This window comes from Myotis nattereri (genome assembly GCF_964212035.1).
Source record: "Myotis nattereri genome assembly, chromosome: 9".
NCBI classification, from domain to species: Eukaryota; Metazoa; Chordata; class Mammalia; order Chiroptera; family Vespertilionidae; genus Myotis; species Myotis nattereri.
The window spans coordinates 10,245,211-10,258,370 of record NC_138084.1 but is presented as its reverse complement, the minus strand read 5'-3'; the positions used below and the strand labels follow the sequence as shown (position 1 = coordinate 10,258,370).

Genomic DNA, 13,160 nt, shown 5'->3' with positions numbered 1-13,160 from the left:
CCCATGGGCAATGACGTTTCCAGGCTTTTCCTGCACATTAAGACCACCCACTTGCAACAACACACATGTGCACAGCATTTCGCCTGTTACTAGCTGTTTTCACATACACGATCCTCAGTGGAGCCTCACAACTACCAGGTAACATTAGATGGGGCAGGTGATATCATCCCCTATGTACAGACTAGAAAAACAAGCGGAGAGAGAGCACACCACTGGCTCGGTTGTGTGAGACGGTTTTTATAGCCAACACTAAAGCCTTCACCGAGCCATTCTGTGGTGTTAAACCATCTGTTCTCCCAGGTTAGTTTAACAAGGAAAAATGCTTATGCTGTACTCACAAGTGAGAAGGGCAGGATATGAAATGATATTCCCAGCATGATCAAAACCATATAAAATAAAAGCAAATAAGCCTATGTGTTAACAGTCTTTAGGTTGTAGAACTGTAACTTGTTTTTTTTTCTATATATCTGCCCAAATTTTTATGATAAATCTAAGTAACTATTAAGAGAACTAACATTTCATGGACAGTTATAAAGGCTAGATGGTTTACATGCATTATCTCACTTTAAATATTTCCACATGACAAGGACCATTATTATCCCTATCTACAGATGAAGACTCAGAACGCTGAAAACGTTTAAGAAATAAGGCCAAAGTCAAAGCCGTGAGGGGGATTTGAACCCAGCCTGACTCACTGGAAAGCCTATATTCTTAGCCACCGACATCAGGGCTCCCCAAACTGTAATTTATACACGAATTTCCTGAAGATCTTGTTATAATACAGATTCCAATTTAGGTGATGCTGATGCGGTTGGCCTGGAGACCACACTTGAGTGGCAAAGCTCTACACGATCTCTATACTGTAATCTTCAAGGAGAAAATACAGCTTTTTCTAAGAATTTAAATGAATGCATACTCATATATAGAAGCAAAAATGTACTTTTCTTCTCAATAACGTCTGTAAGCCTTCGTTCCTCTCCATATGGCAGACCCTAAACTACTAAACTACTCTTGCAAATTCCCACTGCCTACATGCCCCTGGCCAGCCAAGGGTGTCAGACTCACTAAGCCCAACTCAAAGCTTAATCAACCCTCTCATCTCGTTAGCAGGGAGCATTTTATCCTCAGAGCTTCCTTTAGCAAACATCTCCACAAATCCAGAGAGTGGATTCCGGGAGGATGGGCCCCCAGGGCTGTCCCAAGGAACCAGTCAGTCCCACCCACCACTCCCAACTGCAGGCACTGCCACCAAGTCACCAGCACACTTGAGACCTGGCATTTTCCCATTCCCATACTTCTCCTCTGAGACATTAAAGTTATGGATTCACGCTATGTTTTAACCTTCCAAAATTTGGCAAGCTCTAGCTAATTTTATACTCAAAGAACCTTCAACACCCTTTAATTATGTTCCTAATTCTTCAAGTCTTTTTATGTGGGATTATCGGATATTCGTTGTTTAATGAACCTTTGCCACTTGCCGTAATCCTGTTTATCTATCTTAATGCTTAATGCCATGAAATTACTTATCTGATACCTTAAAAGTAGGCCCTGCATAATGGATTTTATTTCCCTAACTTTTCATTTTGTTTATATCTCTTGGTTTTTACTGTGTCTCCTATAATGAATAGCTGGGTAATTTTTTTTCTTTCCCAATGAGAGTGACATTTGAACATTTAGTCTATAATTGATGTACTTATATCACCTTCCATTTCCCTCTAAGATTACATTTATTAATGTACTTCCTTCCTTGAATCATTTGTGTGACTTCGGTAGCAAATTTTTATCGCCTTTTAAATTAGACCAGAAGATAATCTTAAGTTTCCTCTACTTAATGTTTTTAACACCGATACTTTATAAAACAGAACTGTTTTCGCTTTTTCCTCTTGGTAACATCTCCTATTCATTAAGTAAACTACATAAACTCCCTTCAAATGGAATTAAGATGCATAGCAGTTTCCATTAACCTGTCAGAAATGTTTTATATGTGCCACATGCTAGTCTTAACTTATCATCTGATTTTTAAATTGCTATAATCCATTTCCTTCTCAAAGGCCTCATTCTCTTTGCCTTTTTAAAGCCAAAGTTATCTCTTTGCTGTGAGATGAATCAGACTGTTCCAAAATCTAAAGGATAAATAATGTGCCACCAAAGGACAAAGGTGACTTGCCAGGTCCATTTCAATTCTTCCCTCAAGTCCTTCCCTTCTTCAGTCACGGTCACATAACTGTCGTCCAGCTCCATTCCTTCGAGGGAACTTACAGGAAACCTCACTGTGTGACTCACACTCTGACACTTGGGTGTTGGGGTCAAACAGCAAACAGGCACATCAAAGCGTGACAGATCCCATCCTGCCTCCTGGAACGTCAATCACAAGAAAGGAGGAGTTCATTCTTCTGGTGGTGTGGCCGAGCCACATTTTATGAGTCCTTTCAAAAGTAGCCCTATAGGGCTGGCCAGTGTAGCTCAGTGGTTGAGCACTGACCTATGAACCAGGAGGTCATGTTCGATTTCCGGTCAGGGCATATGCCTGGGTTGTGGGCTAGATCCCCAGTGTGGGGCGTGCAAGAGGCAGCCCATCAATGATTCGCTCTCATCAGATCAATGATTCTCTCTCATCATTGATGTTTCTATCTCTTTCTCCCTTTCCCTTCCTCTCTGAAATCAATAAAAGTATATTTTTAAAAAATACCCGTATTGCCCCCTCAATGCTGTATAGTATTCTTTCCCCTGAATATGTATTCCAATTTCTGTACATCTCCAATTCCTCTGGTATGTTTGTGATTCAAAAACTGAACATCCTTATTACATTTTTGACATCTGTTAGCTTTTCCTTTGTTGTCATTGCCATCTACTAGGCAACACAAATTTCGGGCATGCTAAATCTTCATCCTTCTGCATCACTGTTGACCTTCATAGATTCTGCCAATGTCGCAAGTTTCTCTGTAACATTTCAAGGTGAGTTCTACCTTTCCTTAATGCAGACTAAGCCTGATGCAAGTCACTCTCTCCAATGCTCTCTCTTCAACAGTAATTAGCATCCACTCTTTCCAGTCCTGCCTCTCCAGGCCCCTGTCAGCTGGGCCCAGTTGCCGCTATCATACTTTTTAATCAAACTCAGGCCGCTGTTTTTATAAAATCTGTTTTTGTACCCCCTTGTTCATTTCTGTTCTGGTTTCTCTCAGCAGTAACAATTTTTTATGGCTTCAAATTTTTCCTGGTGAAATTTTTTTCTGACGAAACACCGTATGTTGCTTGCTAATCACTCTCCTATCACCCCCAAACTCCGTCATTTTATTTTTATAATTTAAAAAAAGATAAATTTAGAACTTTCCAAACCAATTGAGAGGCTTTCTTTCAACTGACTGGAGCTACAAATGTGACGAGGGCTCACTTTTCAGCCATGTCCAATTAGTTTAATGACGCCTGGGGAACACTGCTCTGATTCAAGGCTAAAGCTGGAGGGAAATGTTCCAGTAATGCCATCAAAGACGACACGCTGCTGATATCCCCAAAGCCAACCTCCCCGGGCCTTACAATAACAGAAAGGGATTTTTAGCGCCGTAAAATTAAACACCCTTTATGCTTTCGTTTCTCTATGCCAACAGACACACCAACGCCCCACGTGGAACACTTGGCACCTTGGGTTTGCAAGTCTTCTAAATCGAGTTATTCATCAATCCCCCGTCCCTCCAGTTGCCGTCGGCCTGTTCCAGAGTAAGCTGATGGCTGCCCTCCCTCTCCGTGGCCTCTCTGCCAGACCAGAGACAAGCCTCGCTTCACACTGCACTGTTTGTCTGTCAAAATCACAGATGGATAATGGGTACCAGTGCATTCACCCAATTCACGGTCTCCTGGTATCACAAAGACTCACTAAAGGAGAGACCGGTTTTGCGGGGAGAACTGGGAGTGAGACTTTGGAATCAGAGGCTCATGCAGGTTGGCCTTTTTTTTTTTTAACCTGCGGCCTTCCTTTCTCGACAGGCACGACATACTGCCCACACAGCCCCTGGGTTCGAGGTAACAGGATGAAACACGTTATCTCCAGCATCTTTCTGGAGCAGGGCATGAACAGGTCACCTTCCACAGTTAAGTTCAGAAAAAGTTCTCTCAGATATGAACCCTGCAAGCTTAAGCTCAGGATCAGAAAGGAAGAAAAACCTTCCATTTTTCTTTTTATCTGAGGCATTATAATCAGCATTATTTTTGTCTTAAAAATCTACTTCCAGACTGTTTACACAGCGGGCCCTTCCATTTGGCACCCAGCACTATTTGAGGGAAGGACCAAAAATATTCCCATCAAAGGGACAAACACTCGCCATCATTAGTACGTTCAAAGGCAAGTCTCATGGTGCTGAAATAATTTGTTTGTTTGTTGTTATTGTTGTTTCTTTTAATAAATCAAGCTTCTTCTGCAAAGGCCAATTTAAATGCCTATCATGACAAGTTCTCCCTGGGAGACGGGGGAGGGGAAGGAGGAGGGGATGGAAGAACATCTGTTCCAATCTGCCCAAGACCCCACTTGAATAAGATCCATTTAGGGTGCCTCCCACGCCAACGGCTCTCTAACAGATCACCCTGCCCAACAGCAGAAGGCATGGAGCCCATACTGACAACACTGCCCACGGATGGAATTCTCTAGCCCAAGCTACAGAGCGCACTTCTTCTCCCAACAAGCATGGGTTCGAGTGTCTCTTCTATTCCAAAGCAGGAGAGCCAGGGGTTAGGAGCACAGACGGAAGCTGTGCAGACCTGCATGTCAATTATGAAACCACCTCATACGGGCTGAGGGCTTGGAAAAACTCAACTTTCATCTGTCAAAAGGCAAAGCTTACTCCCTACCCGAATCAACTGCTGTGAAAAAAGAAGCAAGATTGATCAGCAGTGGAAGCAGTAAACAGAGTATATACACATCCTGGAAGATGTTCTTAAAGCTGTTTTTTAAAAGAACGGGAAGATTCAGAAGCACTGCAAGAAAGGAAGAAGACACATACCTCTGGGATTATAACACCCCTGAAATCAAGATCTGCCCGACAGCCAACAGCATCTCATGACAGCACGTAAACGGGAGCTGTGATTTTTTGGTCCTGGCAGTGACTGGTGAACTTGGTCCCACCCATTCATAGAGCATCGCTGCCAGCCAGTTCTGTGCAGTGCCGGTACTGCAGAGGTTGGATTTACCTGTTTAGAGCGTCTTTTGAAAGATTACACTACAATCTGGCATTGAAATGAAAAGTCACTGGGTACGCAAGAAAGCAAGGAAGCAGAGCATAAATTTGGTTAACAGTGAGGCAAACATACCCGTCATTGGAAGCATGACTGCAATTCCGTGTTTTCTTGTAAAGCAAGAGCTAAGCACTTTAAAGAACTTACGGAGGAAGATACCCACGAAGAGCTGAAACTACATGGCATTTTGCTTCTGAAATAGAGGTGTAAGCGGAGTGCCATTCAGTGACGGTGAGTGAATCTGCCTCAAGCTTTGGAGGAACCGAATTGTCTAAAGCAGTGGTTCTCAACCTCGGCTGCACATTAGAATCACCTGGGAATCTTTTTAAAATCCTGATTTCTGGGCCCCATCCTCCGGAAATTCTGTTTCTTTGTTACTAATGTTGTGGCCCCACCCCATCACAAAGAAACAGAATTTCCGGAGGATGGGGCCCAGAAATCAGGATTTTTAAAAAGATTCCCAGGTGATTCTAATGTGCAGCCAAGGTTGAGAACCACTGGTCTAAAGCAAAGGGAAGGCAGCTGTGACCAATTCATGAAGCTCAAAGCAGAATTGACAAAACACTGCACGTAAGTAAAAAGTTATGAGCTCATTAAACTAGATGTGTGTGTGCACGTACGAATGTGTGTGTAACTCCATCTTAGGGCTAAACTGATATATTCAGATAGCTAATAGTAATTTAGAAAGGGGGAGAGAAATGTAAATGGAGGCTGAAGAAAGATTTTAATGTTTAATTGTAATTATTTCTATTTTGTTTGAAAATTTCAGAATAATCATGTATTCGATTTTTGTAATATTTTCACTTCAAGATTACAACACAATTGTACATGCAGTTTTGGCACCCTGCCAGTAGGTATGACTGTGCTTAACGATCCAAAAGAAATAAGAAATGTGACATAAACGTTTAACCTATGATCCCAGCCCTCAATCCTACAATCTAGTAGGATTTGGAACTAAAAGAGGAGAGATAGGTAGATAAGTGGATGGATGAATGAATGGGTGGGTGGGTGTGTGGATGGATGGGTGGACAGGTAGATAGATATAGACAGAATGACCATAAAATAAAGAAGGCTGATGCCCACAAGCCACCGAAGAAATGTCTTATTCAACTCTTAGACACCCACAAAGAGTAGCTCCTAGAGTTTTAGAGCCCCAATATACACACCCCGACATTTTATCTGAAAAACTAAAGAAGCAAGCTAGGACGTATGTCAACACCTCTGAAAAAACCTGTTCAAGAATGACCCGTTAGGAAATATCCCCAAGACAGGGCACCCATGTTTGCCCAAGCCTGGGGTGTCCATGCAGCTCTGTTCCCACAGTAGGTCTCACATGTAGGAATGCCCACTTGCGGAAAAGTGCCTCTGCTCTTCCCAGATAAAGAAAGAGGGTAAACAACCCCATTTCCACCACTGGATCCTCTGATTCTTCAAGAGAAAAGAACCAGTTTTACACAGTTTTCCATCCTGAAGAGCACAGCGCAGTGGCAGAGTAGGTACCACACTAATCAACAGCCAAATAAAGCTTTAAGAAGAATGGCCTGGTTACCCAAAGTCAAAACGGGGAATAATATTCTCACGCTTGGGAAGCTGGAGATGGCTTTGCAAGAGGATACAACCTGAGACATATGTCAATGGGCACGTCTCCCCTGCAAGCCCAGCAGCCCTCTTCTCTTCTTGGTGCCTCCTTCCTTCCTGAAAATTCATGCACAAAAGAGGACAGCAGCAGCAGACACGGTAGGCTGCTACTCTGTAGAGAGGAGAATGTCAAATATTCAAGGAAGGCTGGACACTGAACAAGAGAAAGCAAGAGCTGGAAGGCAAGGTGTCTTAAGGAATCCAAGTGTTATAGAGGGATGCAGAGAGACATCTGTAATACTGTCAACAATCAAAATAAGTTTATCTATAATAATAAGAGTGTAGTATGCTAATTAGACCGGACAGCCAAAGACCTTCCAGACGTCCTTCCGGATGAAGCCGGGACTGTGAGGGCCGCGGCTGTGAGGGCCAAGTCTCTTGCACGCATCGGGCCTTCTAGAGTGTGTGTGTGTGTGTGTGTGTGTGTGTGTGTGTGTACTCTTCATTACTTAAAAAAAAACAGAGAAAAAGGAGACATATGTAATACTTTAAACAATAAAGAATTTAAGTTAAAAATAAAAACTTGAGAAAAAAGTGTAAGATGTAAGTTTCTCAAAAACCTGCTTACTGTTAGTAGAGATGATTCCTCCGCCACCTGCAGAACTGACTCAAGTTGTAAAGCCCTTTGATAGGGAGGGAAACGGACTTCTGGGAGGGAAGGGGCGCTGGGAAGAACAATAAGGGCTCTGTGGAGTGGAGGAAGGGGGACTTCCAGGGTTAAGATTTCAGCACAGGACTCCCAAGGCAAGCTTTCAGGCAGCTTCTCTTTCCCTCCCAGCACCGGTGAACCTCCCCAGTTTGACGTTCAGGGAAACAGGTGGCTTTTGGTGTGAGCTGCCACCTGCCTTTTATCTACTTTCTCAGCATGTCTCTCCCAAGAAAACCAAATAAATCTACAATCTAAAACTCCAGAAGTTTGCACTATGACCCAGGGGGAAGCAAGAGGGAAAGGGTCGGTGTTGAGCAACTTCTAGCTAAGAATGTACCTTCACAATGAACTTGTGGGGCTGCAAACACCTGATGACTGAAAGGCCCCTGGGGAGCAGGAGGACATCCTGACCCGCTGCATCCAGAACACTTGTTTAGGATGAGCAGTGATAACGCTCAAGACATCCGGCGAGGGGGTCTGCTCGCACTGGGCCCGGGCTGATTTTGTCCCCAGAAGGCACTTGATAATGACACTTATGGCTGTCACAACTGTTGGGCGGCAGGAGACTAGTACTGGGCACCTAGAACCAGTGATGCTGCTCAATATGCTACAATGGCAGTGCACCCATCCCCGACAAAGAACTATGCAGACCACAAGGTCAACAGCGCCGAGACTAAAAAAAGCCCTGCACTAGACTAACACCTTCCGCGCAACCATCTCCAGAAACCAACAACCCTGCTGAAGTGAGTGTGTGCCATCCAATGGACGGAGCCGCTACCCTGCCACGAAACTCCACCCACTCTGGTCAGCAACCCTCACCATCAGGCAAACGACGTGAGGAGCAAATGCAGCACCTGCAGCGTGCCCAGTGCTCTCCCAGCAAACACGATCAAGGGCGCACTTTGACACCCAAGAGACTACACGCATTTACAACAATTACACTGAAAGGGGCACTTACACACACACACACACACACACACACACGCACGCACGCCACACGTGGATGCAAGCATGCACACACACACACCACACGCACACACACAGGAAGAGCCATCTTAAATATCTCCCCAGTTGTCAGGTGCAGACACTGGTGAAAAAAAAGAAAAAAAAAGAAAAAAGAAAAAAACTGCACCGTTAAAATGGCCCAAGCACTTCCAAGATATTCCAAAGGGAATGAAAGATGGAAAGAGAACGAACAAGAAAACCCCACCACCAAAACCAGATTTGTCGCTGGGTCTACCTCACAGCCTGGAACAGTTCATTACTCCAAGTCGCATCCATGGCACATAGTCATCTTTCATTTGTTAACTGGAAAATGCGATAAACATATAAGGAAAAGGGTAAATATAAAGATAGAGCTTACTGAGTGACAGCGAGCCCCCTGTCACTATAGTGTGGGACAAGGAAAGTCCCGGTGGTGGTGGCCAGTGGCATCCTCCCGCCACGCGTGGCTCCCCACCAGGCACACAGCAGGAAGACCAGTGTGATGTGAAAAGGTCCGGCTTCCCTCAAGGACTGAGATTCATTTTACACATTAACCAAAAACACCGACTGCCGAGTCTGTGCAGAGCAGTGGCCGTAAGGGAGCAGCTTTGGGAAGGGGTGTCTGGAAGCAGCCTCACGGACTGCTGATTCACAAAAGCAGGTGCGAGGAAAGGCACGGAGGGCTTGGAAACAGCCTGGAAACAGGGGGAATACCCGGGCGGGAGCCAAGAGAAGCTCGAGCTGGACTGCGAGCTTCAGTCCTCCCTGTGGCACCTGGGTATGGGTGATCTCTCACGAACCATAAAATCACTTCCTGCCACACCGTATCGCTGGGAAAAATCAGCAGGATCATGCGTTTAAAGTGGCGCGCAAATCAGCTCGCGCAAAGATGTTCCACAAATACCGGTTCCCTTTCCTCCTCCCCCGCCGCCCCCTCCCAACCCCCCACATCATGCAAACAGGCATGGTGATAAAGGCCATGTCTTTAATACGGTATATGATTTGATTATTAACTTTCCTAATCCCAAACTCTCTAAACTGTTTTTACAAAAGTGATGATGCAAGCCCAATTTCAAGTTACTCTGGTGACTTTGGCAAAAAAAAAAAAAAAAAGTTCAAATCAGTCCAGGAGGCCCAGAATTTACCCTCCTGCCCTCTCCCACTCACATCCCTGTCCCTGCCCCACGAATCCCAGGGCAAATGGCCTAAGTGGGCTGGCAGGAAAAAACACCTCACACCCCAGGGGGGAGCCTGCAGCTCAGCTCTTTGAAGATGAAAAGCAACAAGGTGTGTTTATTTGTCCTTGGGTGCACAGTCTCATCTACCTGGGCTGGGCTGCACCAAGCGGCTCAGCCAGTAAAAAAATAATAATAAAATCCACCCGCGGGCACCATGAAGCAGATCCTTCCAGGAGAAAAGGTCAATCCATCCCCATGCTCCTGGCTGCACACATGGAATTGTAAGCCTTTCACAGACAGAAAGAGGATGCCAGGGAATCTAGTCAAAGGGCAGCCTGGGAGGAGGTGAGAAGACTGGCCCTGACCGTCATTAGACATGCCCACCATCAGTGCACTTAAACCCACCACGCCCACCGCAGGGAGGAAACCTGGCCATCGGGTGGGCTGCGGCTCTCTCACAGGATACATTAAAAAATAATAACAGTCAAACATCAGTGCTTCACTTCCCTAACACAGGCAATACCAACAGAGGAAGAAGAAACCCACGAAGGTGTCTGAGAAGGTTCCCGAATAACGAAGGCCTCCAAACTGCTCTTGGAATGTTCAGTGGCCTTTGAGCCCCACAAAGACGGGGCTCAACTTTGACCCCAGCTTTCTTCACAGACAATCAAAGAGGACTGGTTTATACAATCTCTCTCGTCTCCTCGACTTCCCAGTGGAGGGTCCAGGTGTAGGATTCGGGATGGAAGCGTCGTGTCTCCGGTCCTGCTCCGGACCCCAAACTGAACTACACAGGCCTCTCTCCGGGCTGGGAATCAGGGACGCCAGGCGGGCATCAGGAAAAAGGACCAGCCTTGTTTCTGGTAACACTTCAGGTCAAGGAGGAATCTTGGATAAGAAGAGATGCTTAATGCGACATGAAACGCGCTCACACCCCGACTTGCCTAGAGGTTTCTCAATAGCAAGTGCAAAGGCGATTGAAAGCCACACGGACTCCACTGCCACTGATAATGGAAAACCGCCACCTGGGACAGTGAAGCCGTTCTGTGGCCCCACCCCACTCCAACTATTTTCTTTATTGTAGTCCTATTTTATACGCACACACATGTTAAATGACCAGCACTGACCAGAGAAGGACAAAATTAACTTTATAGCTATTTTTACAGACGTGGAGACTCAACCTAAGCAACCAGGACAACTGGGAGATGCAAAACATAGTTTCCACTGAGCCACAAGCAGCTCACTGAGGAGACACACGCACACACAGAGGAGCCGGCTCCAGGCTGCCCTACTCGGGTGCTATCATGGGACACACACCATGGCTACACAGACTGAGAGTGGAATGTGGGCAGATCCTCACTTCTGAGATGTCTAGGAAACCCGCCTGTTCTAACTGTTCCAAATAATCATTCGCACCAACCAGGGGAAGCCACTGGCCTCCTGGAGCTCTCCCCCTGGGGTGACCCTATAATATACTGTTCAGGGGAAACCCCAGACCTGGTGAAAAACCCACAGCAGCCACCAGCATTCCGCCCTCACTGGGAGCCACAACCAATTCATAGCTATCTAAACAGAGTCGCCCAGGGCTGGGGATGATGTCACAGGTAGGGCTGTGGGCTGCCCAGTGGCCAGGACCTGAGACTTTGACGGAAGGGAGATTTCTCTTAGCGCACCCCTTGGGAGGGGAGGGGTCAGAATGAAATGAACCTCAACTTCCCCCACAAACACACCGCCAAAGCCACCTCCACAGCAAGTAGCTGGAAACATTTTGGAAAATCAGGCATACATGGGGTATGTGGATGGCACAGACGTCAGGCAAGCAAGCTTCTGCTGCAGAAAGTTCCCTGGGCCCTGTCACCCGCTTCCTGGGCATCAGCTGCCCAGGAATGAACATCAGGGGCCAACGCGGGCGGGTCCAGGAGGGGCTGCTGACAGCTGTGGCCGGCGGGCAGGGACAGAAGGGGAAGGGCTCCCGGGCTGGAATTCGGAGCGTGCCCACATCAGCAGAAAAGTTCCTGGGAACAGCAGGCTGTCTGGGAGGGAAAGAGGCTGGCTGCTCCCGGGACCTCAGGATGCGCTCGCTACCGCGATGCCAGGTGAACCCCAAGTCCCCTCCCGGGGCACCTCGCCAGTCAGGGCGCCCACTGAGGGGCGAGAAGGGATGGTCCGATGGCCAACAAATGACCTGTTCCCAGGACCAGTGGGAAAGATGAATAATTCCCAGGCCCAGCCCGGCTTCATCTCTCTCTGCTCAAACCAAACACAGTCCAGAGAGCAGTGAAAGGAAGCGCCGAGACGGCCCGCCCCGCCCGCCATCCAGGTGGGGAAACTGAGGCCCGCGGGTGCACACCCGGGAGGAGGCTCCGGGGAGGCTAGCCTGCACGAAGCCCCCGGCGTCTGGGAAGAGGGGATCGGGGCAGCTTCCCCTCCGTTCCCCTCCTCTTTCCCCCAACACACAGCACACACAGACTCACTCGAGCGACGCCCAATCGGGGCGGCCGCCGGGCTCCCCAGGGCCCCGCCACACAAAGCCCCGCCCGCGCACACGCGACGCGGCCGGAGCCGGCGCGCACGCCCACACAATGGGACCGCGCTCCCCGCCGCGGCCCCTCGCCGGGGTCCCGGCCAGCCCGGCGCCGGGGTCCGCCCTCCCCGCACCCCCGCCCGGGAGACGCAGCCCGGGCGCGGGGAGGGGGCGCCGTCGGAGCCCGGCCGCCGCGCCCCGAGCCCCGCCGCCAGCTCGCCGGCCGCCCCCCGACTCACCCGCGGCGCTGCTCAGCAGCAGGCACAGCGGCCCCAGCAGCCACATGGCGCGGCCGCCGCTCCCGCTGCCCGGCGCGTCGCTGCCCCCGCGGCCTCGGAGCTGACCCCGCCCCTCGGCGCGCCGGCCCCGCCCCCGGCGGTCCCTCCGCCCCCCGCCCCGCCCGCCCGGCCCGGCTCTGCCCAGCCGGCCCGGCCCTGCCCGGCTCCGCGAAGTTTTGCCAGCGTCCGAGCTGCGCGCCGCCGCCCCGGGCACGCCCGGGTGTCCCGACTCGGAGAGGCCGCCGAGGGGGCCGCCGCGGGTCCCGGCCTCTCGGCCTCCCGCCGCCTACCCGCTCTGGCTGCGAGGATCTCCTACCGGCCCGGGCTCTGCCTTCTCTTTCATCCCTTTCCTCCTCCCCCTGCTTCTCCAGCCTCCGAGGATGCGGCGCTCATCCCCTCCCAGACCCAAACTTGAGTTCTTGACTCAACTACAAAAGAAGTTTACTCCAGGGAGGGGGAAAAGTTGGAAGGAAGGGCCAAAGATTCTGAAAAAATATGCTTTTTGTTTTTAGTAGCGAGAGTGGAATGAATGTGACCAGTGCTTCTCCAATTTGAATACGCCTCGGAAGCTCGTGGGGATCTTGTTAAAATGCTGACTCTGACTCCGTGGTCTGGGGTGGGGCCTGAAGTTCTGCTTTTCTAAGGAACTTGTAGGCGATTTGGAGACTGATGGTCCGTGAAGCACA

At 48.7% G+C, this 13,160-nt stretch overlaps 1 protein-coding gene across 4 annotated transcripts in view; it reads right to left on the bottom strand.

Moving 5' to 3' along the window:
* The window catches only part of LDLRAD3 (low density lipoprotein receptor class A domain containing 3), a gene marked incomplete at both ends in the record, with an annotated part of 208,416 nt that extends 195,935 nt beyond the window's left edge, over nucleotides 1-12,481 (bottom strand). For all 4 annotated transcript variants that reach the window (XM_081100448.1, XM_081100449.1, XM_081100450.1 and 1 more), the window contains one exon: nucleotides 12,436-12,481. In XM_081100448.1, the coding sequence (XP_080956574.1) occupies nucleotides 12,436-12,481 (46 nt within the window). The remainder of the gene's footprint in view (nucleotides 1-12,435) is intronic.
* Nucleotides 12,482-13,160: the final 679 nt, after the last annotated feature.